We start from the raw sequence: 25570 nt of genomic DNA on the forward strand, positions 1-25570 counted from the left end.
ATACTCTGAACACATTAATGACATTTTAAATGTTAAAAACTGATTTTGAATTCTACGAAAATGAGCTTGAACGTAGTTTTAAGTTGGGGCCCACACAAGTATTTAGCCCAGAAACGCAACTGTGTAAGATCACATGGGAGATCGTTCCTTTTAGTCATAAACGCCCCCTCGCATAAGACATCATTTAAAAGACAATCATTGGGCTTGTTGACGAACTCTACCATTTCTAATGACCACGACCTGGAGCAATTAAACCTCGTCTATTCCGTTCATTAACCCGCTAATATAAGCTCAGAATGTGAAGTGCTCGCTCGTTCCTTTCTTTGTCCAGCTCCTGCAGGGGGAATAGCGAAGTGAAATACGACAAATATCCTGTTCAAGACGCACTTTAATGATCACAACAAACCGAGCGATTTGGCCGTGCGGATAGCGTCACGCAGCTTTGAGCCTGCATTTGGCAGATTGTGGGTTCGAATCCCACCTTCGGTAACCCTAGTTTTAAAACCCCATAAGTCACATATTTTGACAATTTCGTTTTATGTGACAAAATGAATGTTGAAGGGTAGATGGATCATTTTATCTAGAACCCCCGTAAGAGTTCCGCCTCTGTGGTGTAGTGGTTAGTGTGATTAGCTGCCACCCCCAGAGGCCCGGGTTCGATTCCCGGCTCTGCCACGAAATTTGAAAAGTGGTACGAGGGCTGGAACGGGGTAAACTCAACCTCGGGAGGCCAACTGAGTAGAGGGGGTTCGATTTCCTCCTCAGCCATCCTGGAAGTGGTTTTCCGTGGTTTCCCACTTCTCCTCCAGGCAAATGCCGGGATGGTACCTAACTTATGGCCACGGCCGCTTTCTTCCCTCTTCCTTGTCTATCCTTTCCAAACTTCCCATCCCCCCACAAGGCCCCAGTTCAGCATAGCAGGTGAGGCCGCCTGGGCGAGGTACTGGTCATCCTCTCCAGTTGTATCCAGGACACTGCCCTTGAGGCGGTAGAGATGGGATCCCTCGCTGAGTCCGAGGGAAAAACCGACCTTGGAGGGAAAACCGATTACGAACGAACGAACCCCCGTAAGTGAAGGGATCGTCAATATATGGTTTGGTTTTAAAACTCCGTAAGTCACCGACTTGCAGGGTTTCTCAAGGTAACGGTGTTCAGTGCTAGAGTGTGCTGTCAGCACAAGGTGTTGGTAACACGAATTTCATTAATCGCGGGAAGCAGACTGTTTTGCGTTTGTTATAAAAGCGTTTCCGATTGTTGTGCACGCATGTCTTCTTCAGGCGATAATGGTGTTAGTGTCAAAACAAAAAAATGAATTAGAAATAATAGTAATAGTAGACTAGTAATTAGTAATAAAATACAAACAGCAAGAGTGAAAAGAACTTCATTTGTAGGCTGCAATGACAAAGAAGTGTATCCACGAAATACTAATTATCTTGCAGGTAGTTTGATATTTAACCTATTATTTGCTTACTAATGATGCATAATTTAATTCAAAATAGCTTCTCCAACCGTTCTAATTTGTCTTCTGGAATACTGTAAATAACTGGAGCACCACTAACAATGAGTGAATAGGGAATTTTCATTTAAGAAGCATGTTCCATGTATCATTATGTATTAAAACATTTATAATCTTATATAATTATAAAAGGAAGTGTTTGTCTGTCTGTGCGCGATGCCCAGCAAAATCTACAGCACGCAGAGATCTGAAATTTTGAAAGGTAGATGGAAAAGGGCCCGAATGCACCTCGAAGCCGGGATTTTCATTTTCGCTTTCGTTGGTGAGTTATGAACGAAAAACCATCGGAAAACGTGCATTGGGATATGACAACCCAACGTGCTGTCACCAAGATTAAATGCATAGAGTCGCTGTCGCTAGGCAACGTACATAAGACAGGTAGAGAACACGATATTCAAGGAGCCATTTTACGTCCAGGGCGTAGGAAACCGTTTTTGGTCTTATATGGTGTGAGGGCATATGCCGGTGTTGATGACGATTCGTCCGTCGGATCGGGACGTTAAGTCTTGAGCTATTCGAGAGGAGTGGCATATGTGCCGGCGCCGGGTTTCATCCTCTTCATTCTTACTATCATACTATATAATGTCATTCATTTCATCTCATTAACTTATCTGATTAGGTTGACGTCATGAAAGTCATCCGGTCGTAAAAATTCGCTACGAAGATTCATCTCACTTCAAATCCAAACCCCGTAAGGAAAGGGGACAAGTGTTGGATACTTATACATTTAGAGGAAACACATAGGACACAGGATAGACGATAATAATAAACAAGAAATAATACATATATCAGTCAGGATGCCATTATAAGTCCGTGGAATAGGAAGCCATTTTACTTCAATCCATGATGTCTGTCTGTCTGTCTGTCTGTCTGTCTGTCTGTCTGTCTGTCTGTCTGTCTGTCTGTCTGTCTGTCTGTCTGTCTGTCTGTCTGTCTGTCTGTCTGTCTGTCTGTCTGTCTGTCTGTCTGTCTGTCTGTCTGTCTGTCTGTCTGTCTGTCTGTGTTCATGTTTGCGATGCCCAGCCAAATCCACGGCAAACAAAGATCTAAAATGTTTGTCATAGGTGGGCACAGGTTTTCACCTAAGACGCATGGCTGTGTCTGATAGCAATTCTTGCACCAAGACATGAAGCTGTCAACGTCATCAACAAACAACACTCACAAGAATTGTCCGGTGTTTTATACATTGAAAAGTCTATCGACACGACATGTCATACAGATGAGGCTGTCAACTACACGACAGAGATTTTGAACAATTTGGAGTCACCTGGAGTACTCTCGAACATCTTGGGGTGGACGATTGTGGCACCAATTATCCTTCTCAGGAATATGAATCCTTCCCTTTCCAATGAACACGGCCCTGAAACTGATGACGAATATTATTGAAGCCACCATCATGACTGAGCATGCCGCGGGCGAAGAAGTATTCTTCGGACTGTAAGTCCATTGAGTTGGAAGCCATTTTCGGTCCGCGACACGAGGAGCCATCAGCCCGTAATATTCGGAAGTGTTTGTGTGTATGTGTGCGCAGCCCAGTCAAATCTACGACACACAGAGATCTGAAATTTTGACATAGGACAATCGCTTAAAGTTGTAGGACTTCATCTACGAAAACGGTGCTTTTGCCATTATCAGCTGTACGTGGACTGTTCAAGAGTTCGAAAGGCAAACACAATCTTACCTCCAAATCGAAATACATCAATATACCGTAGTTTATTCCGAAGCTCTAAGGAAACAATGTATTTTGTATTATATAGCATGATCTTTTACATGGTTTTAATATTATTTGTACCATCCATCAACCCGGTATCTTAAGCATTGAAAGTAACAATAAAAATAAAATAATGTATTTCATGCAATTTACGTCAAAAAGATTTGAGTTAATAAATATAATGTTTTAATTTGCTTTCAGATAAAGAGTTTAGAACATGTAACGGTTGAATTAATAAACGCCGGCAAAGCATATGATAGTATTATATATTTTCTTGTATCAAGCAATTAATCAATCAATAGTGATCTGCATTTAGGACGGTCTCCCAGGTGGCAGATTATCTGCCTGTTGTTTTCCTAGCCTTTTCTTAAATGATTTCAAAGAAATTGGAAATTTATTGAACATCTCCCTTGGTAAGTTATTCCAGTCCGTAAGTCCCTTTCCTATAAATGAATATTTGCCCCAATTTGTCCTCTTGAATTCCAACTTCATCTTCATACTGTGATCTTCCCTACTTTTTAAGACACCACTCAAACTTATTTGTCTACGGATGTCTTCCTCGCCATCTCCCGTTGACAGCTCGGAACATACCACTTAATCGAGCAGCTCGTCTTCTTTCTCCCAAGTCTTCCCAGCCCAAACTTTGCAACATTTTTTGTAACGCTACTCTTTTGTCGAAAATCTCCCAGAACAAATCGAGCTGCTTTTCTTTGATATTTTTCCAGTTCTTGAATCAAGTAATCCTGGTATGGGTCCCGAACACTAGAACCATACTCTAGTTGAGGTCTTACCAGAGACTTATATGCCCTCTCCTTTACATCCTTACTACAATTTGGGAGGAAATTATTGGTGCGGTACTCTAAAAGTTTAAAGCTTTTTATGCATGAATGAAGCAGATACACACATCAGTAAATCATATGAATATGAATTTTGGTTTTTCTTTAAGTACATATTACAGTATTGTTCATTTTGTTTTAAAATCCCGTAACTCACAGAGTTTTAATCTGATGTAAAGGCAATGTTAATAAATAATAAAACTCTATATTCTACTTTCATGATGTCTTTCTATAAGTACTAAAGAGACAAAAAGTCACAAATAGTTTTTGATTTATTCACCAGTCGGTTTTCTGCTATCCCAAAAGTTTACATTTCGTATTTTTCGGGGTTTCAAAAATAACCGATTCGAATAAGGTTACTGCCACTACCTTCCCAATCCTAGCCCATCGTCGCTATAAGACCTATCTATGTCGGTGCAACGTAACTCAAATTTTATATATTTCCCAATGGTACCGCCTTCCTATGTCAAGTAGTAGGGCTTACTGTCGTCACCACATCCACCCAGTAATCCTCATTTTGATGTTTCATTTGGTTCAGGAATGCGGCTCATTTTAATCTAAAGACTAGACTTTGACGGAGATTTCTATCTCAGGCCAGTCTTTTCAACTCAGCGTAGGTCTTCCATTTTATTCTCAGAAGCAGGCTGTTCAAGTAAGGCGTCCTCTTCGTCTTTAGCGGCAATGCATCTTTCAGCAAAGGATCTCCTCATTCCCCAGAATATGACCAATGAATTTTATTTTCCATTTTTCGACTTCGGTGACCTATTTTCCCAAAGGAATAAAGTGGCAGGGAGTGATTCAGGTGGGTGAAAATGTAGTAAGCAGTCTGGCCTCTGCTGACGACTGCGGCTTAATGGCAGACCGTCCTGAAAGCTTGCAATCTAATATCTTGGAACTTGAAAATAAGTACAATGGGAATTATATTTTTTTAAAAAAAGAGCCTTTCCAAGGCTAAGCTCTTCCATTTCGTCCTCAGAAGCAGGTTCTTGAACTAAGACATACTAAGTCGTCCTCTTCCTCTTTTCTAACCGATTGGCGTTAACTTTCATTCCTATTCCAAAGAAAACAATGGTTAAATCGCATGCAGATTACAGAATACTAAGCCTAACGAACCGTGTTCTCAAAATCTTCTTAAAAGTAATACATGCAAGAATATACAGCAAATGTGAATCATGCGTAGCTAGCAATCAGTTTGCTATCAATCAATCAATCAATCAATCAATCAATCAATCAATACTGATCTGCATTTAGGGCAGTCGCCCAGGTGGCAGATTCCCTATCTGTTGCTTTCCCAGCATTTTCCTATATGATTTCAAAGAAAGTGGAAATTTATTGAACATCTCTCTTGGTAAGTTATTCCAATCCCTAACTCCCCCTCCTATAAACGAATATTTGCCCCAATTTGTCCTCTTGAATTCCAACTTTAACTTCATATTGTGATAATTCCTACTTTTAAAGACACCACTCAAACTTATTCGTCTATGGATGCCATTCCACGCCATCTCTGCACTGACAGGTCGGAACATACCGCTTAGTCGAGCAGCTCGTCTCCTTTCTTCCAAGTCTTCCCTGCCCAAACTTTGCAACATTTTTGTAACGTTACTCTTCTGTCGAAAATCACCCAGAACAAATCGAGCTGTTTTTCTTTGGATTTTTCCAGTTCTTGAATCAAGTAATCTTGGTGAGGGTCCCATACACTGGAACCATACTCTAGTTGGGGTCTTACCAGAGACCTATAAGCCCTGTCCTTTACATCCTTACTACAACCCCTAAATACTCTCCTAACGATGTACAGAGTTCTGTACCCTTTATTTACAATCATATTTATGTAATTAGCCTAATGAAGATCTTTCCTTATATTGAGACCTAGGTACTTACAATGATCCCCAAAGGGAACTTTCACCCCACCAACGCAGTAATTAAAACTGAGAGGACTTTTCCTTTTGTGAAACTCACAACCTGACTTTTAACCCCGTTTATCATCATACAATTGCCTGCTGTCCATCTCACAACATTATTGAGGTCATTTTGCAGTTGCTCACAATCTTGTAAATTATTTATTACTCTGTAGAGTATGACATCATCTGCAAAAAGCCTTATCGGTGATTCCACTTCTTACACATATCATTGGTATATATAAGAAAACATAAATGTTCAATAATACTGCCTTGAGGAATTCCCCGTCCACCTCTGTGGTGTAGTGGTTACTGTGATTAGCCGCCACCCCGAGAGGCCCGGGTTCGATTCCAGGCTCTGCCACGAAATTTTAAGAGTGGTACGAGGGCTGGAACGGGGTACACTCAGCCTCGGGAGGTCAACTGAGCAGAGTTGGGTTCGATTCCCACCTCAGCCATTCTGGAAGTGATTTTCTGTGGTTTCCCACGTCTCCTCCAGGCAACTTAAGGTCACGGCTGCTTCCTTCCCTCTTTCTTGTCTATCCCTTCCAATCTTCCTATCCCCTCCGCAAGGCCCCTGTTCAGCATAGCAGGTGAGGCCGCCCGGGCGAGGTACTGGTCATCCTCCCCAGTTGTATCCCCCGACCCAGAGTCTGAATCTCCAGGACACTGCCCTTGAGGCGGTAGATGTGGGATCCCTCGCTGAGTCCGAGGGAAAAACCGACCCTGGAGGATAAAACAGATAAAAAAGGAGAAGAGAAATTCTCCTCTTAATTATTAGAGGGACAGATAAAGCTTCGCCTACTCTAATCCTCTGAGTTCTATTTTCTACAAACATAGCCACCCAATCAGTCACTCTTTTGGATTTCACAATGGATTTGGTACCAGAAAGACATCGCTGGGGATGCAAGTTTTGGTGCAAAGATGCGTAAATATGTCTATAGATGTGTATGCTTGTCTTATCGACCATGTGAAACACGAACCGTTGCTGCATATCCTATAATGATGTTGTCATGGATGGCAGAGATATCCGAATTATTAGCCAACCTGTGTTAGAATCAGACCACATCAGTTAAAGTTGACAACACAAACACCTGTGCTATTGAAATAAAGCAAGGCTTGAGGCAAGGGTGTGTTCTATCTCCACTCCTCTTCAGTGTCTACTCTGAAATTGTATTTCCTGAAACACTGGAAGGGACATCGTTGTTAATGGGATCATACTAAATAATGTGCGATATGTAGATGGTATCGTTCTGCTTGCAAAAACTGGTGAAGATCTGCAAATATTACTAAACTGTGTGGTCAAACACAGCTCTGCAGCAGGTCTACATTAAAAGACGAAAGAGACCAAAGTAATGGTCATTAGTAAGCAAGCCATTCAATCTATTAACTCGACAGCAGCTGGCACCTCACTGGAGCAAGTCCAACGCTTTAAGTATCTAGACAGCTGGAACAATGCTGTTGAAGTTAGGTCCCGGATTGCTTTTTTTGCTAGTTTTTTACGTCGCACCGACACAGATAGGTCTTATGGCGGCGATGGGATAGGAAAGGCCTAGGAGTTGGAAGGAAGCTGCCGTGGCCTTAATTAAGGTACAGCCCCAGCATTTGCCTGGTGTGAAAATGGGAAATCACGGAAAACCATCTTCAGGGCTGCCGACAGTGGGGCTCGAACCCACGATCTCCCGGATGCAAGCTCACAGCCACGCGCCTCTACGCGCACGGCCAACTCGCCCGGTAGGTCCCGAATTGAACAGGCAAGGAGTGCATTCAAAAGAATGAGCAAACTTCTCTGTAACAGGGACCGCCGGGCTGAGTGGCTCAGACGGTTCAGGCGCTGGCCTTCTGACCGCAACTTGGCAGGTTCAATCCTGGCTCAGTCCGGTGGTATTTGAAAGTGCCTAAATACGTCAGCCTCGTGTCGGTAGATTTACTGGCACGAAAAGAACTCCTGCTGGACCAAATTCAGGACCTCGGCGTCTCCAAAAACCGTAAAAGTAGTTAGTGGGACGTAAAGTCAATAACACCATCGTAACAGGGACCAATCTCCGTCTCCGTTTACTTCGGTGTCTCACTTTGTGGTGCAAGATTTGGACCCCAAGAGAGAACACCAAAAAACTTCGATCCTTTGAGATATGGTGCTACCGGCGCCTGTTCAGATAATAATAATAATAATAATAATAATAATAATAATAATAATTGTACCGGGCGGTACACCTCCACGCCGCTAATTCAAACCTTGCGTCAGTTGAAACCCCCCTTCTGGAAGAAGTCTGAACTTTGTCTTATGTGTTAATTTTCAAGTTATCCTGAAGATGTCACTACTTGGAAATTTTGAAGTTTCTGAACTGTGTTGTTTTCGACGTATTTTTGTTTTGCTTGTAGTAAGAAGTGTGAACATTCGCTTCTAGAGGACACTACTGAAGAACTACAACGGTGCACCCTAGTGCGAAGTGAAAGAACTGGTATTTTTTTTTTTTTTTTTTTTTTTGGAGAAAATTTAATTTCAAAAGTTTGTTCTTCGCTAAATTTCTTTCAGTCATTGTTTAAGTTGGCAATATTAACCCTTTCTTTCCCCTTGTTTTGAATTTAGCCAATCCCGAATTTTTAAAATTAATTTTCCACCAATAATGTGTTTCTTCTTCATCTTGTGTAGGGGTTTTCTTTATCCACCAATAAAATGTTTGTGGGCGGGTGTTTTCCCTCCTGAAACGCCTCGAACTTTCTGCGAGAGTATATAAACTGCTGATTTTAGGGTCTCTGCGCCACTTCAGTAACATCTTTCAGTGTGTAAAGTACATAGCAGGGGGCGGGAAGCGCCTCTTCCTTCGGGCAGCAGTTCAACAACAAGGTAATGGCCGATTAATAACTTCTTTTCTTGCTAGCTCAGCAGTTTAACTCTCGGGGCGGGTCCGAAGCTTTTCTACCATGTAACTTTCCCTAAAATGTAAAGAATCTTTGTATTTATTCTATCTTTTAAGCTTCATATTGGGATAGAGAGTGCTTAACCCTCTCGATCTCCCTCTCATATTGCATTGAGGTGAACTTATTTTCACAACCGTTTCTTCCTTAACGTAATGTAAATTGTTTCCTTCTAAAAGTCACCTCTTTAGTATGGGATTAGCCCTTGCATTAACGGCCTAGTGCCAAGTAGGTTTTAAACAAAGTGTATTAGGAGCGCAAGTTCGCCTCCTCTCAAATTGGTATTTTAGAGGCCATGTAATTAAATTTTCTCACTTAATAGGCCTCAGTAGGTTGGGTATCTTTACCCCTGTGTTTATGTCCTTAGAGGACAACTTGAAGGTGGAGTTTGGTGTGGCCTTTGATAGGCTTAACCTTTGAGAGCAGATCGCTCTTTTGAAGTTTGTTTCTGCGCGCCTCGAGGAGGCTTTATGATGTAATTGGGAGCAAGTGCTCCTGGGCTTGATTGGGGTCTTCGGCCCCTTTGTTGAATTCTGTATATCGTAAAGTTGGGCTAATTGCTCAAGAATTGTGTGTCTGGCTCTCGGAGCCCCAAATCCTGTAATTGTACATTCTCGATTAGTGGTTTTGCTACTCTGTACCTGCCATTATTGTTATATCTTGTTTTTTGCTAAGAAAATATAACCTTGTTAAATTTTAAATTCACTTTAATTTCGTAGCCTGAGACCTGTTCACCCCCCCCCGCACCTTCTTTCACCTCTAACTACCACGGAAATCTCCGTAACAATAATAATCGTATGGCCTCAGCTACCGTGTGCAGACATTTCAATTTGACGCCATCTGGCTGTCTGCTCGTCAATTTCGACGTTCCGTTTTACTCTAGGCCCACTAGATGGCAGACCGAGTAAACCGAAACTCTCTTGGGTGTCTATGGCTGAGATTTTTAATGAATTTCGTCGGGCAAACACCAAATGTGTCACGAGAGATCTTTTACATGCCGACATCGTACGACATGGAGTGTCGAGTGGACTTTTTTCCGCCCTTCAAAAATCCGACTACCTCTGCTTGGTTTGAACCCGCTATCTTGGGATCCGGAGGCCGACACTCTACCGCTGATCCACTGAACAAAGAACTAGAGGTTATGCACAAGATAAAAAGGCAAAACTTGAGTACTTTGGTCATTAACTTATTAGATTAAATTACCACCAAATCGACACTTTATTATATGCCTTTGGAAAAATTATAAAAACATTAACAATCACAGTACATGTTTCGACCACTTAGTGGTCATCTTCAGCTGTATCCAAAAAGCTTAGATGATAATACATTAATAGTAAGCACATTATAGAACCTTAATCTTTTTTCCCGTGGGAAGCTTAAAAACTATCACTATGTGGTGGTGGTGGTGGTGGGGGGGGGGGGGGTTAGGGGTTGGGTAAGATGGGATAAAGAATGATGCTTAAAATTAAAATTCGTGTATACAATATTGTTAAAACATATTCTTCCAATTAAACATTTTGAAAACGTACGAGATTTTAAAAGTCTCTATTGAGGCACTTCTATAAGATCCCTGAATGGCTTGGTCTTGTATACAATAAAAAATCGATGTGTATTACAGTCCTCAGGTGTTTATTTATTATATTATTTGTTAAAATTCTTCCGTACAAGCTCCTTTTAAACTGTACTAGAAGACCGTGATAAGCTCTTTGATTTACTGTTGTCCTAAGATAACTTCACTGCTGTATTGTGTGAAAAGGCGGTCTTCTAATTTGGCAGCTTGCCTCACGATCTGCAACGAGCAGAGGATACGTAAAACTGTTAAAATGTTTTATCAAGCATTTAGTGGCTTCAAATTTAATTTGTATCGTGGAAGGGAATTGTAATACAAAGCTTATATTGTCTTAACTTACCTCTTTCTAGAATGGTGTCTGTTATTCCCTGCTACCATGAGGATGTGTCTGTGTACTCGACCTGGTGTAACAGCGGTGTGTCACGGCCTGTTTATTCGTACATTAGACATGTTTGCGAAATTACTAACTGGTTCGATAGAAGTCAGTTCGAGTTTACGAAAGGTTATTCCACTGAAGCTCAACTTGTAGGATTCCAGCAAGTTATAGCAGATATCTTGGATTCAGAAGGTAAAATGGACTGTATCGCGATTGACCTGTCTAAAGCATTTGATAGGGTGGAACATAGGAGACTACTGGCAAAAATGAGTGCAATTTGACTAGGCAAAAGAGTGACTGAAAGGGTTGCTATATTTCTAGAAAATAGATCTCAGAGAATTAGAGTAGGTGAAGTTTTATCTGATCCTGTAATAATTAAGACGGGAATTCATCAAGGCAGTATTATTGGACCTTTATGTTGTCTTATATATATAAATGATATAAGTAAAGAAGTGGAATCAGAGATAAGGCTTTTTGCAGGTGATGATATTCTGTATCTATATATATAAAATAAGAGTTTTTCCTGTACATTGCTCAGAATTTGAAAAGAATGGTATTCCTGTATCGGTCATATCCATAGTAACAAGGAAATGCATTTTTTACTTTTCTGTAATGTCTGTCTGTCTGCCTGCCTGCCTGCCTGCCTGCCTGCCTGTCTGTACACGCATCACGAGAAAACGGCTGAAGAGAATTTAATGAAAATCGGTATGTGAAGTCGGGGGATGAGCCACTACAATCTAGGCTATAGATCATTTTACTCACACTGAGTGAAATGGTAGTTTAGGGGAAGGCCTAAAAATGTTATTCTCAAATATTTATATTATTAGTGGTCTTATCGATAAATACTACATAACTAAAGATATAGAATTAAATTTCTGATCATGTATGCCATACATTGTTACGTACCGGCTTTGATGACACAGATATTCATGAATGTGTACGTTTGTTGCTAAGTCCATATCAACGCCGAGCCACGAGAAAATGGGGTAACAGAGTTTATTGGAAGTCGGTATATAGAATCTGGGAATAAGAAACTACATCTAAGTTATACACAATTTTATTCGCCCTGTATGAAATTGTAGGTTAGGGGAAGGCTCCTAAAATTTAATTTTTAAGTACCTATGTTATTGGTCCTAATGAAAAGTACTACAAAACAGAAGTTATAGAGAATACAATATCCGACCATTTATGTTTTATTCAATTTTACCGTACCGACTATGATAAGAGTTGTATTTCAGAGTCGGCAGAAAACTAAATGTGAAGGTCTACTATATTGAAAGATCATAACATTGATCAACAATAACATTACATTGACTATTGTTTGTGGTAATGTTCTTTGTCTCTTATGCTGCCGCTCAACTCCGAAAGATTGGATTACTGCTGCGTACCGAGTATAACAGCCTGACTGAATATTGGCGGGAAATAGCTAGGGAGTTAGAAAACTTTCTTCTTTAGCATGTCATTCCTCTGGTTTATACATTTTCTGATACCATACTGCTGGTACGTAACTCACAGGTTCATCATAGTATTCCAGCTAATCGATCCCTACTCTGACGCGCTGTTTTGAATGAGCAGTGTGCACTCTTAAGGCAGAGGCTCACTTAGTAGTAGTAGTAGTAGTAGTAGTATGACCTGATCTAGAATTACAGTTTAGGCATATTCCAAATTATAGCACCACAATTAACTAAATAACTCAAAATTCAACCCTGGAAAGAGCGTTTCTTAAAAAGAGCTTCTTTCTCTTCACTTTTATTAAATTCTACATTCATTTTATTCAAAATTAGCAGTGAAGAGGGGAGTTTCTCCTCTGGCTTGGAGGAGAAATTTGCCTCCAAGTCAGATAGATTTTTCCGCCGCCAGTGTAGTGAATTGAGATTTTCCGACTCATCGGATACTCCCCGGAAACAGATTAGTAAAAGGGCATAGTTTTTGCCCTGGGACTCTCCACTATTCGACTCTTCCCTCCCTCCGAAAAAAGACGAAGTGTGTTCGCGGATCACGGCTGTCTGCGGCCTGGTAATTCGAGCTCTGGAACTTTGGATTGTTAGATCGGCAGTGTAGCACTGTTCGTTAAAAGCGAGAAAATCAGTGGTTTTTCATTTGATCGAGTATTTCATGTGAAATCATTGCTTTTACTCGCGCCATTCCTACTGACATCATTGTAATGACCTATGTTCATTTCAGTTGGGAAAACCACTAAGACAGTCTTTCTGAGGATGTAAAAAGGAAGGTGGAGAGTGTCTTCCATTATAATGCAATTCCCCAACCTGATTGTGACTAATGGTAGGAAAGCTGGCCTATCATTACAATGAAAATTCCATAACGCAGTCTTCATACAATGAGAAAGGACGTTTGGTGATTTCTCCGTCACGTTTCTAGGGTAACGTTAAGAGCTATGCAGTTTAATACAGTCTTACTCACAACGTGTACTCTACATAACCTACAATTCTGTATACAATTATGTATACGATTCCGTAGCGAAGCACAGGTACATCAGTTAGTAGAGTAATACATAAGTTACAAGATTGTGAGCAACTGCGAAATGACCTCGATAATGTTGTGAAATGGACAGCAGGCAATGGTATAATGATAAACGGAGTTAAAAGTCAGGTGTGAGTTTCAAAAATAGTAAAAGTCCTCTAAGTTTAATTATTGCTTTGATGGGGAGAAACTTCCTTATGCGGATCACTGTAAGTACCCAGGTATTAATATAAGGAAAGATCTTTATTGGGGTAATCACATAAATGGGATTGTAAATAACTGGTACAGATCTCTTCACATGGTTATGAGGGTGTTTAAGAGTTGTAGTAAGGATGTAAAGGAGAGGGCATATAAGTCTCTGGTAAGACCCCAACTAGAGTATGTTTCCAGTGTATGGGACCCTCACCAGGATTACTTGATTCAAGAACTGAAAAAAACAAAAACAAAGAAAAGCAGCTCGATTTGTTCTGGGTGATTTCCGACAAAAGCGTAGCGTTACAAAAATGTTGCAAAGTTCGGGCTGGGAAGACTTGGGAGAAAGAAGATGAGCTGCTCGACTAAGTTGTATGTTCCGAGCTGTCAGTGGAGAGATGGCGTGGAATGACATTGGTAGACGAATATGTTTCAGTGGTGTTTTTAAAAGTAGAAAAGATCACAATATGAAGATAAAGTTGGAATTCAAGAGGACAAATTGAGGCAAATATCCGTTTATAGGGAGGGGAGTTAGGGATTGGAATAAGTTACCAAGGGAGATGTTCAATACATTTCTAATTTCTTTGCAATCATTAAGAAAAGGCTAGGAAAACAACAGGTAGGAAATCTGTCACCTGGGCGACTGCCCTAAATGCAGATCGGTAGTAATTCGATAGTAAGTGAAGTTTTAAATTTATAAAACGTATGGTGACTTCCCCGTCACGTTTCTGGGTTAATTTTAAGAGCTGTGCAATTGAATACAATATTACTCACACCGTGTACCTACTTAATCTAGAATTTTGTATACAATGTAGAATTCCTTAGCGAAGCACGGATACATCAGCTAGTGTTATTGCAAAGGCCTTTCGAGTTTGAATACCTATATGTTTCTTTTCCAGCAGGAGTTTTTTATCTTGGAAGGCTTTATTTCTCCATTGCTATTACTATCCTCTTACTGATCTCGAGATTAGAATTTCAAGTCGGCAAAATAATAATAATAATAATAAGAAGAAGAACCAAAACAAATATTCTAAACTGACACATCTGGGAGCGTTGCAGGCAATATCGATGTTTTGTTTTACCTGAAGAACATGGCGTGCTGTAGCCCTTCCCATCTTCAAAAATCTTACGTTCAGTCACGGTAAAACCGCAACAAGAAATTAGTACACTAACAAACCTGAGTGTACGGGGTTCGAATTCTGATGAGGTGGGGCGGGATTTTCACTTGGCAAACACGCAGAGTTAGAAAGAATATCCAGTCTTAAACCCCTGGCCAGGTTCTAAATTGAGTTGGATGTTCCTTCGACCTCACGTAAAAGGTAGAACAATGCAAGCAAATCGTTTTACGACGCAGCAACACAGATAGGTCTTATGGCAACGAAGGGACAGGAAAAGGCTAGAAGTAGGAAGGAAGCGAACGCGGCCTTATTAAGGTACAGCCCCAGCATTTGTCTGGTGTGAAAATGGGAAAGCACGGGAAAGCATCTTCAGGGCTGCCGACAGTGGGGCTCGAACCCACTATCTTCCGGATACTTGATACCGGCCGCACTTAAGCGATTGCAGTTATCGAGCTCGGTGGAAAAAAATGGCATTGAAAACAGAAATAAGAGAAATGAACAAAACAGGGGTCAGAAATGGGGTCGGACTGGGCTACAAAATTAGAAAACTGTGTTGATTGCCTAGCCTTTGCAAATGATCTCGTGATTTTTTCCTATTCCCTAGATACGACTGCAGAACTGATCGGCGAACTCCAGAACAAGCAGCAAAAGTAGACCTCAAGCTGGCAACTAGAGAACTAGACGCTCGCTGGGCAGGGAAAGTTCAAAATACCTAGGCAAGCATATTAGTTAACGAAAGGAATCTACACCAAGGAATCAATATCCCTAGGCACGCTTAGACATCACTATGCAGTCAGTCATCCGACCTGAAGCCTTATACGCGTCTTGCATTGCTAAGGGAAAGTGTTATGGAGAAACTCGAAGTCAAAGAAAAAAATTCTGATGAAAATCTTGGGTCCAGTAGATGAAAACCAGTAGATATAGACAAGGGCACATGAGATTGACAAGCAAGATCTTTACTCACTTTATGGGAAAGAAAATCAAACGAGCCTGGTTCGCGGAGGTGAAAAGGGACTTGCAAGAAGTGGGAATTACGTGTGCAGATATCCGAGAGTGTAACTCGCTTACGTTGAAACTCAAAGAACTTCGGATTTTCCAGGAAAATTCTAAGCTTAAAACAGGCAAGAAATGGATTGAAGACAGGAAGCAACAACGAGTGAGACGTTACAGGGAAAATGTTAAAGCTCGAGGAAGAAAACAGCTGGATTAACGTGGTTCATAGCTGGTTAAAACAATAATAATAATAAATATTCAGAGTGACATTAGAAACCGCAGGTTGACATTCTATGGACGTTAAAAGAATGGACCTAGAGAGATTCCAAAGCAAATAGTAAAATTCTATGAAAACAGGAGTAAAGCCAAAGCAGAGACAATGAAATGGATTGGTGAAATCAAAACCGATCTGAAATAGGCAGGAATTGCACCAGAAGATGTCCAAAACTGGGTAATCTGCAGATCCAAAATTCACAAATGGCAAGTTGACCAAGAGGAAAGACCAAAGAAGAAGACTGGAACAACCTGGTCTGAAAACAGAATGGAAGCCCACAGTGAAAGAATGAAATAAATATGGACACAAAGGAGGGCAATTGCACGTGACTTTGCGTAGTCCTACTGGACTTATTCGCATATACTACTATAACTACTACTTATAATAATAATAGGCACGAAGTCACAAAATGGAAAAAGCTTATCATTCAATTGTGATTTTCTTTCTTTCTTTCTTTCTTTCTTTCTTTCTTTCTTTCTCTCTTAATCCGTTTACTCTCCAGAATTGGTTTTTCCCTCGAACTCAAGGAAAGTGTCCTGGAGCGTGAGACATTGGGTCGGGGATACAACTGGGCAGGAGGAGCAGTACCTCGCCCAGGCGGACATTTACCAGGAGGAGAAGTGGGAAACCACGGGAAATCACTTCGAGGAGCGCTGAGGTAGGAATCAACCCCCACCCCCCATCCTCTACTTAGTTGACCTCCCGAGTCTGAGTGGACCCCGTTTCAGCCCTCGTATCACTTTTCAAATTTCGTGCCAGAGCCGATAATCGAACCCGGGCCTCCGGGGGTGGCAGCTAATCACATTAACCACTACACCAAAGAGGCGGACATCGAATATATACCGTGCTATTAAATGCGAAAACTGGTATAAGCAATCTCTATGAGCTGTTAGAAAGACATTTTAATATACATATCGCACACAAGGGTCAAAGTGAACAAATTATCTTGTTACTTTGAGTGAGTACGATGAATGGTTACACGACTGTAGAAGTTGCGTTTTAAGTTTGATGAACGCCATATCAGACTGCTACGAAACGTTCACTGGAGCACTGAGATTTCCATGTGAAGAAGAATACTTTTAATTAACCTATTTTTCGAATAAATTCTTGTCGAACCTCACACCGACTTCAAAGTTTTGGTCTCTCTAGAGTAGAACCAAACGGGCGGCTTTGAAACGCAACGGTACAATCGTTATCAGAAATCCGATGTGTGGATTAAATGAACTTTACAAACCTGCATGCACTTGTAGTAAATATTCAAATGAAGTGGATCTTTCATTTTCACAATCATTCCATTATCCAGTGGTTTATTGGTTCAGTTGTAGAACGTCAACCATTTTAAAACTATTGTCTAGAACACCGACTGCAGGTAACTTCAATGACTGTGATTTTTGCAAGCTCTCTATCACAGTCTTCTCATCGTCTGGCACACCACACGCACACACCATTATAGCTCAGGTTAGCAACCGTAATTCACATATAAACACACACATTTTAGTCACACGGATTTGCTGTCGGGCTGAGTGGCTCAGATGGTAGAGCGCTGGCCGTCTAAGCTCAACTTGGCAGGTTCGACTCTGGCTCAGTCCGGTGGTATTTGAAGGTACTCAAATACGTCAGCCTCGAGTCGGTAGATTTACTGGCACGTAAAAGAACTCCTACGGGGCAAACTTCCGGCACCTCGGCATCTCCGAAAACCGTAAAAACGTTAGTGGGACGTAAAATCACTAACATTAGTCTATTATTACGCATTTGCTGACTATGGTACCCCAAGCTCACGAATAAATGATAAACAGCAACAAGTTAGGTTCAAACTGAGAACTACAATTCATCATAATCTTCCTATGATTGTACGTATGCCATTATTACTGAATGTAGACTGACAACCACAATAAACTCATATTGTGAAGGTAGCTGTCGTTACTTCTTTATTTAAACGTGCAGAAAGTAGAAGATCAGTGAACTAAGAGTTAATATCCATAGTAGAGTTTGAAACAAAATATTTCTCGTAATCTTGTTGTCAACGTGCTGACAATTTTGAGTACGAATTATGCCGTTTTTAACCCAACTTAACACCATTTCTTAATTTACTATATAATTTCTCTCTGTCTTTCTTTCATAATCCGATTACCCTCCAGGGTTGGTCTTTCCCTCGGACTCAGCGAGGGATCCCACTGCTACCGCCTCAAGGGCAGTGTCTTGGAGCGCGAGGACCAAAACTAGCCCAGGTGGCCTCACCTGCTATGCTGAACAGGGGCATTGTAGGATGATGGGAAGATTGGAAGGAATGGACTAGGAAGAGGGTAGGAAGCAGCAGTGGCTTTAAGACAGGTACCATACCAGCATTTGCCTCGAGGAGAAGTGGGGGAAACCATGGAAAACTACTTCGAGGATGGCTGAGGTGGGAATAGAACCCCCTCTACTCAGTTGACCTCCCGAGGCTGAGTGGACCCCGTTCCAGCCCTCGTACCACTTTTCAAATTTCATGGCAGAGCCGGGAATCGAACCTGGGCCTCCGGGGGTGGCAGCTAATCACACTAACCACTACACCACAGAAGCGGACAACTATATTATTTGCTAATTTAGAACATGAAACAATCAGACAGTCCACAGAAAAGTGTCCTCTCACTATCTACAACCCAATTATGTATTTTAACTCTATGATAATACCAAATGAAAGTAAACTATTGATTGCAGCAAGTTGCGGTGAATCATTTAGACTAAACCCCGAATTTAACTGATTTGTCGTCCGTGAAGTAGCAGGGCGTCCCTGTTGGTCTGAAACCTCTTGTCTCTAAGATTTTTTTAGTAAGAACAAAAATATTGGTATAACGTAGCTTTTTCGTAATAAATAGAAAACGATTAATACATGCTATGTCAATTGACACGGAAAATTAAAATAATTCAAAATTGAGAATGATATAGTAGAAAATGTACTCGTATATACGAGGTACTGTAAGGCCATTTGGAGATATGAGGGTTTGCGAATAACTTCATATCTAAATCAGGAATTTTGCGACGTTTTGTATTGAGTGCCTCCAAGTCTTTCTTTCCTGGATCTGAGGGTACACTAGTTCTCCAGGAAATTAAAAGACATATATCCTCGCAAAATCAACCTCTTCGTACAACACAGCCGTTACATATAGAAAGTAACCCCCACGCTACGCAAAAGCTGAAATCGGAACATATCTAATAAGCCAGTGGAGCAATCCCTTGGATTTTAAGTAGAAAAGCCCAGTAAGGGGTCTGTCATAAGAGAATAATGCTTTCCGAATATATATAACGTAAGTACCCGAATTGATTCGCACTCAGTATTTCTCCAGCCATAGAAAGTTTAAGTGCTACTTTGAACGTTTTAAAATGAGGTCTGAAGACAACTATCTGTGGTTTTGTGAATCTTCTCAAACAGTGGACCATTTACTGCTCGATTGTGCCATGTTTGAAAGGATAAGATTTGATCTCGAATGTCACCTGAACAGTTGTAATGACCGGGCGAGTTAGCCGTGCGTTTAGGGGCGCACAGCTGTGAGCTCGCATCCGGGAGATAGTGGGTTCGAACCCCACTGTCGGCAGCCCAGAGGATGGCTTTCCGTGGTTTCCCATTTTCACAACAGGCAAATGCTGGGGCTGTACCTGAATTAAGGCCTCGGCCGGTCCCTTCCCATTCCTAGGCCTTTCTTGTCCCATCGTCGCCATAAGACCTATCTGTGGCGGTGCGACGTAAAGCAAAAAAAAAAAAGTTGTAATGTGGAAACTCTCAAACCCATGATACCATCTATTCAGAAAAATCCTGCTGCTACAAGCAGTTCCTAAAATTCATTCATCACATCTTAAGTAATTTAGTTTCCTCATGTTTGTGTCATAGGCCCAATAATTTACTAACACTGATTGCAGACTATAACCCTAACATACTCCTGTAAAATAGGGTTCCAACTATTAGGATATTAAATAAATAAATAAATAAATAAATAAATAAATAAATAAATAAATAAATAAATAAATAAATAAATAAATAAATAAATAAATAAATAAATAAATAAATAAATAAATAAACAAAACTAAGGCAAATATGCGTGTTACATTATTATTATTATTATTATTATTATTATTATTATTATTATTATTATTATTATTATTATTATTATTATTATTATTATTATTATTATTATTTTGCCATTGGCATGAAAATACACATTTATCGGATAAATCTGAAGATCGATATTTTGCATTCAGTATTTTCAAAATCTCGATTTCGAAGGTCGCTGGAGTGACAGCGATGAATCCTAGCCGCAGGGAATTAGTACTGTGTACTTACCATCGCGGTGTGTGTTCCGTTCGTTATCTGCTGCCGTCACAAGAGTTAGGCCCAGACTGAGGTTGCTCGCCGCGGGTCCGTCATAGTCACTGCTTCTGACCGTCCTACGGCTTCCTCCGTCCTCACTAATCCGATTGTGACAGAAACCCGAGCAGCTCCTCGCTACCGGAAGTCCTTTGGTTCACGTGCATGTAGGCACTGGACACTCTTGACAGGATAGGAAGCGTCCTCTCAGGGGAGGCCAAAGTTCAAATTCTTCGATTTTGTTTTCTTTCTTTTTCCAAAAATGCTTTCGATCCCCACCTTGATGCGGTGGAGCGAGGCTCCTAAAGAGCAACACCCTTTCTGTGGCCGAGAGATGCGGGCGGGTTGAGGAGATGTGATGGAGAAGGTAGGTAAGTTTCTTTGGTGACCAAGGTCAGGGTAAGGATGCGCCAATGGAAACAATTTAAAGAGAGGGTAATCAATCCGCGGCTTGCCTGCCACAAGTGGCATTATTTATGTCTAAACATACTAAACATATTGCTGAACTGAAGTACTTCCTTCAAGCTCAGTTTGTGGTCTTGAAGCATTAACTACAAAAACTTATTTTTTTATCAACTTCTTTTTCCGTATAAAAGGAGGACTCCTTGCTAAAAGTTTGTATAACGTTACAAGTGCTTGAAAATGGACCCATCCAGGAATAGTACAAACAACACATACAATAAAATATTCGTGGCCTATGAACTCAAATAAAATCATCGGGTGAGTGGGCCGTGTGGTTAGGGGCGCGCAGCTGTGAGCTCGCATCCGGAAGCAGGCAAATGCTGGGGCTGTACCTTAATTAAGGCCACGGCCACTTCCTTCCTCCTTCCTTGTCTAACCCTTCCGATCTTCCCATCCACCACCAAGCCCCTGTTCAGCATAGCAGGTGAACTCCCTGTACAGTATTTGTTACGCCAGAGCACAGCACAAGCCGCTGCCGTGCTTCAGGGTGGAGAAGGGGAGGGAGGGGAAGTGGTGTGTATGATGGAGACAGAGGTAACGCACAAGTTTCCTCGTTCGACTCACGCAGGACAGTCTTTGTCTGAAAATGAAAACCTACATCCTGTTTTCCAGTCAATGACTGGGTCAGGGATTGAATGAATGAAGCAGATATAGGCTATTAGTACGATGAGGTCGCCACTCCCAAAGTGATTTATTAATGACTGATAGATGCTATGAAATGAGAATGGAGAGTGTTGCTGGAATGAAAGATGACAGGGAAAACCGGAGTACCCGGAGAAAAACCTGTCCCGCCTCCGCTTTGTCCAGCACAAATCTCACATGGAGTGACCGGGATTTGAACCACGGTATCCAGTGGTGAGAGGCCGACGCGCCGCCGTCTGAGCCACGGAGACTCAGTCTTTGTCTCTTACAGTCAATATCCACAGTTCGTAACTGCACACACGGTACAAGAACACGCTGTAATTAAGACACACTTGTCAGTCAAGGAATGCTCCAGATCGTTTCTCCTCTCGTCTGCTGGCCGCAGTAACGTTCTTTATCGTTTAACATGCTCGAATATACAACGCTACCGTCCCTCGATTTTGTATTCCTTCAATCACAACATTTTAAATGGAATGAAATAGTGAAAAAAGTAAGTGATACGCTCAGTGGTTTGATTGCAGTAGATGTTCAATATGCCCCCCCCCCTCCCTACTTTGATGCACAGTTCTTCTTTATCTGTTTACTCTCCAGGGTCGGTTTTTCCCTCGGACTCAGCGAGGGATCCCACCTCTACCGCCTCAAGGGCAGTGTCTTGGAGCTTCACACTCGGAGTCGGGGATACAACTGGGAGGATGACCAGTACCTCGCCCAGGCTGCCTCACCTGCTATGCTGAACAGGGGCCTTGTAGGGGATGGAAAGATTGGAAGGGATAGACAAGAACGAGGGAAGGAAGCGGCTGGAGGAGAAGTGGAAAACCACGGAAAACCACTTCGAGGATGGCTGAGTAGGGAATCAAACCCCCCTCTACTCAGCTGACCTCACAAGACTGAGTGGACCACGTTCCAGCCCTCGTACCACTTTTCAAATTCCGTGGCAGAGCCGGGAATCGAACCCGGGCCTCTGGGGGTGGCAGCTAATCACGCTAACCACTACACCACATAGGCGGACATTAGGGTATCTATGACTGGAATATTTCGTATGTATAACGTCAAAAAGCTAACAGACACTAAGGGCTTATGAGGTTTATTTTCTCTTCAACATTATGGATTACTTTCAGAATCCCCCTCCCACTCATTTGGTATGCTAGAGCAGCAGTACCCTTTACTACGAAGAAGTCTCGCTTCAAGTGTACGATGATGCTCCTGTAATGCTGGTTGTACTGGGAATGTGATATTCTTCCAGCAGAGCAAATCCTAGTCTGCTCTGTTGATTCCAGAACTCACAAAGCGTTAAAGTGTTCCGCTGAATAATGTCATAGGGAGATATTCCATACCGAGATTTCTAACGAACACCCAGGTAGCGTAATGCGCTTTCAGTTGCAGAAGTCTATTTTATTTTACTTTAGTAATATTGGCCCAAAATAATATCTTGTTGAAAGAAATCAGTGGAGTAGGCAAGAAGGGAAGAACAAGCGCAAAGTAAAGTCTTAGATTCAAATTTCCTTCTTATAGAATGAAATGCTTAATTGCTACTTCACTCGGACCTTATTCTGTCATCAGTTTTCACTGTGGACTAATTGTCTTCTCATATCGTCTTCCCGTATTTAATAATGACTCAATGGAGCGTCCACTCTCTACTTTCGTCCTATTACCACACTCCTTTCCTTGTGAAGAGCCCACCCAAATTTATTGGGAATCGAATCTGCGAAGTTTAGACTGGAAATCGACTGATTAGATGATTGCAGCAGCAAATGCCCTCCCATCACTTCACTTTTTCCTTAAACAATAATAGTATGGCCTCAGACACCGTGTGCAGGAATTTCAGAATGACGCCATCGTCTGCCTGCAGGTCAATTTCGACGTTCTGTTTTATGCTAGTCCCAGTAGATGGCAGCGTAAACATAACCTTTCTTGGGCATATGTATATTTTTAAAAAAGCATGGCGCAACAGGCCTGGAGGGCCTTCGCCCACCGTGTGGTCAGCACGACGAATCCTTTCGGTCGTTATTCTTGGCTTTCTTGACCGGGGCTGCCATCTCACAGTCAATTAGCTCCTTAATTGTAATCACGTAGGCTGAGTGAACCTCGAACCAGCCGTCAGATCCAATTACAACTCCTGACCTACCCGGGAATCGAACCCAGACCCTCCTGACAAGAGACAGGTACGCTACCCCTATGCCCGAGGTTAATTCATTTTGTCGTGTAAACACCAAATGTATCACCAGAGATCGTTTACATGCCGACATAGTACGACCAATTTTTCACGTCTGCCTCTGCCGGGTTTGACCCCGTAACCTTAGGATTCGGAGTCTGACACTATACCACTTGTCCACAGAAGATGTCTTTCTTCTTGTCCGCCTCTGTGATGTAGTGGTTAGCTGCCACCCCCGGGGGCCCCGGATCGATTCCTGGCTCTGACACGAAATTTAAGAAGTGGTAAGAGGGCTGGAACGGGGTCCACTCAGCCTCGGGAGGTCAACTGAGGAGAGAGGAGTTCGATTTCCACTTCAGCCATCCTCGAAGTGGATTTCCGCTGTTCCCACTTCTCCTCCATGCAAATGCCGGGATGGTACCTAACTTAAGGCCACGCCCGCTTCCTTCCCTCTTCCTTGCCTATCCCTTCCGATCTTTCCAGGTGAGGCCGCCTGGGCGAGGTACCGGCCCTCCTTCCCAGTTTTATCCCCGACCAAATGTTTCACGCTACAGGGCACTGCCCTTGAGGCGTTAGAGATGAGATCTCTCGCTGAGTCCGAGGAAAAAACCAACCCCGGAGGGTAAAATGGATTAAGAAAAAAGTAATAAATATTAGCTTATAACTCTGTCGTCGGCCCTTTGGTCTAGGGGTAATGAACCTGCCTCTTACCCGGAGGCCCGGGATCGATTTGCGGGTAGGACATAATTTGTTTCCGAGGGCTGATTCGAAATCCACTCAGTCTACATGAGAACAATTGAGGAGCTGGTGTAGTCCAGATTGCGAACAAATGGGTACCTGAAGTGGATGGTGTCGTCCAGATTGCGAACAGAATTGGGGCCAATATACGCAGTCCTAAATTACTAATTCATCTCTTTCATGTACAATCCATCATGCGTAATGTAATGTATAATGGGAAAGTGACAAATGCATTTGGAGGGGGGGGGGGGGGGCATTCATCATAATAAAATATTGCAAGGCAAATATATCACCGTACAGACCAACATGGACTTCAAGTAGTGGAAGATAAAGGGAGATAAAGAAGGGTTATATGGAGGTACATTCAGGGAAACAGGGTGGCATAGGGAGCGGTGTTAAGGGAACAGGGAACTGGAAATCAAGTAGGGATGACATAAAACTGTTAGTGCTCAACTGTAGAAGTATTGTAAAGAAAGGAATAGAATTAAGTAATTTAATAGATATATAGTTACCAAATATTGTAATAGGAGTTGAATCATGGCTGAGAAATGATATAATGAATGCAGAAATTTTTTCACGGAACTGGAGGGTGGATCGTAGAGATAGGATGGGAATGGTAGGAGGGGGAGTATTCATTCTCGTGAAAGAATAATTTGTAAGCTACGAAAAAGTTAAAGATAACAAGCACGAAATTCTAGGGGTAAGGCTCATTTCTAAAGATAATAGGTAACTTGATGTCTTTGGAGTGTACAGGCCAGGAAAAGGTAGCGCAGATGCTGATTCAGAATTATTTGAGAAGATAATCAGCTATGTGGGAAATGATAAGGAAAGGAACGTGATCGTAGCGGGTGATCTCAATTTACCAAATGTCAATTGGGAAGGTAATGCGAACGACAGGAAGCATGACCAACAAATGGCAAATACGTTAATATGGGAAGGGCACCTGATTCAGAAAGTGATGGAACCAACTAGAGGGAAGAATATTCTGGATGTGGTGCTGGTAAAACCAGATGAACTCTATAGAAAAACCGAAGTAGTAGATGGTATTAGTGATCACGAAGCTGGTTTTGTGGTAATTAAAAATAAATGTGAAAGAAAGGAAGAGATTAAAATTAGGACTTTTAGGCAGTACCATATGGCTGATAAAACAGGCATGAGGAAGTTTTTAATAAGTAACTATGATCGGTGGAAAACGGTAAATAAAAATGTAAACAGACCTTGGAATGGATTTAAAGCAATTGTTGAGGAATGTGAAAATAGCTTTATACCTTTAAAGGTGGTAAGGAATGGTAAAGATCCACTATATTACAACAGGGAAATAAAGAGAATAAGAAGGAGGTGCAGGTTGGAAAGAAA

At 41.7% G+C, this 25570-nt stretch overlaps 1 protein-coding gene across 1 annotated transcript in view; it reads right to left on the bottom strand.

Annotated features, from left to right (window-relative positions):
• The window catches only part of chp (chaoptin), a 152789-nt gene extending 132544 nt beyond the window's left edge, over positions 1–20245 (bottom strand). Inside the window, exon 1 of the mRNA XM_067155991.2 lies at positions 20197–20245. Within this exon, the coding sequence (XP_067012092.2) occupies positions 20197–20199 (3 nt within the window). The 5' untranslated portion in view covers positions 20200–20245. The remainder of the gene's footprint in view (positions 1–20196) is intronic.
• Between the last annotated feature and the right edge of the window lie 5325 nt (positions 20246–25570).

The sequence above is a fragment of the Anabrus simplex genome, chromosome 1 (genome assembly GCF_040414725.1).
Source record: "Anabrus simplex isolate iqAnaSimp1 chromosome 1, ASM4041472v1, whole genome shotgun sequence".
NCBI classification, from domain to species: domain Eukaryota; kingdom Metazoa; phylum Arthropoda; class Insecta; order Orthoptera; family Tettigoniidae; genus Anabrus; species Anabrus simplex.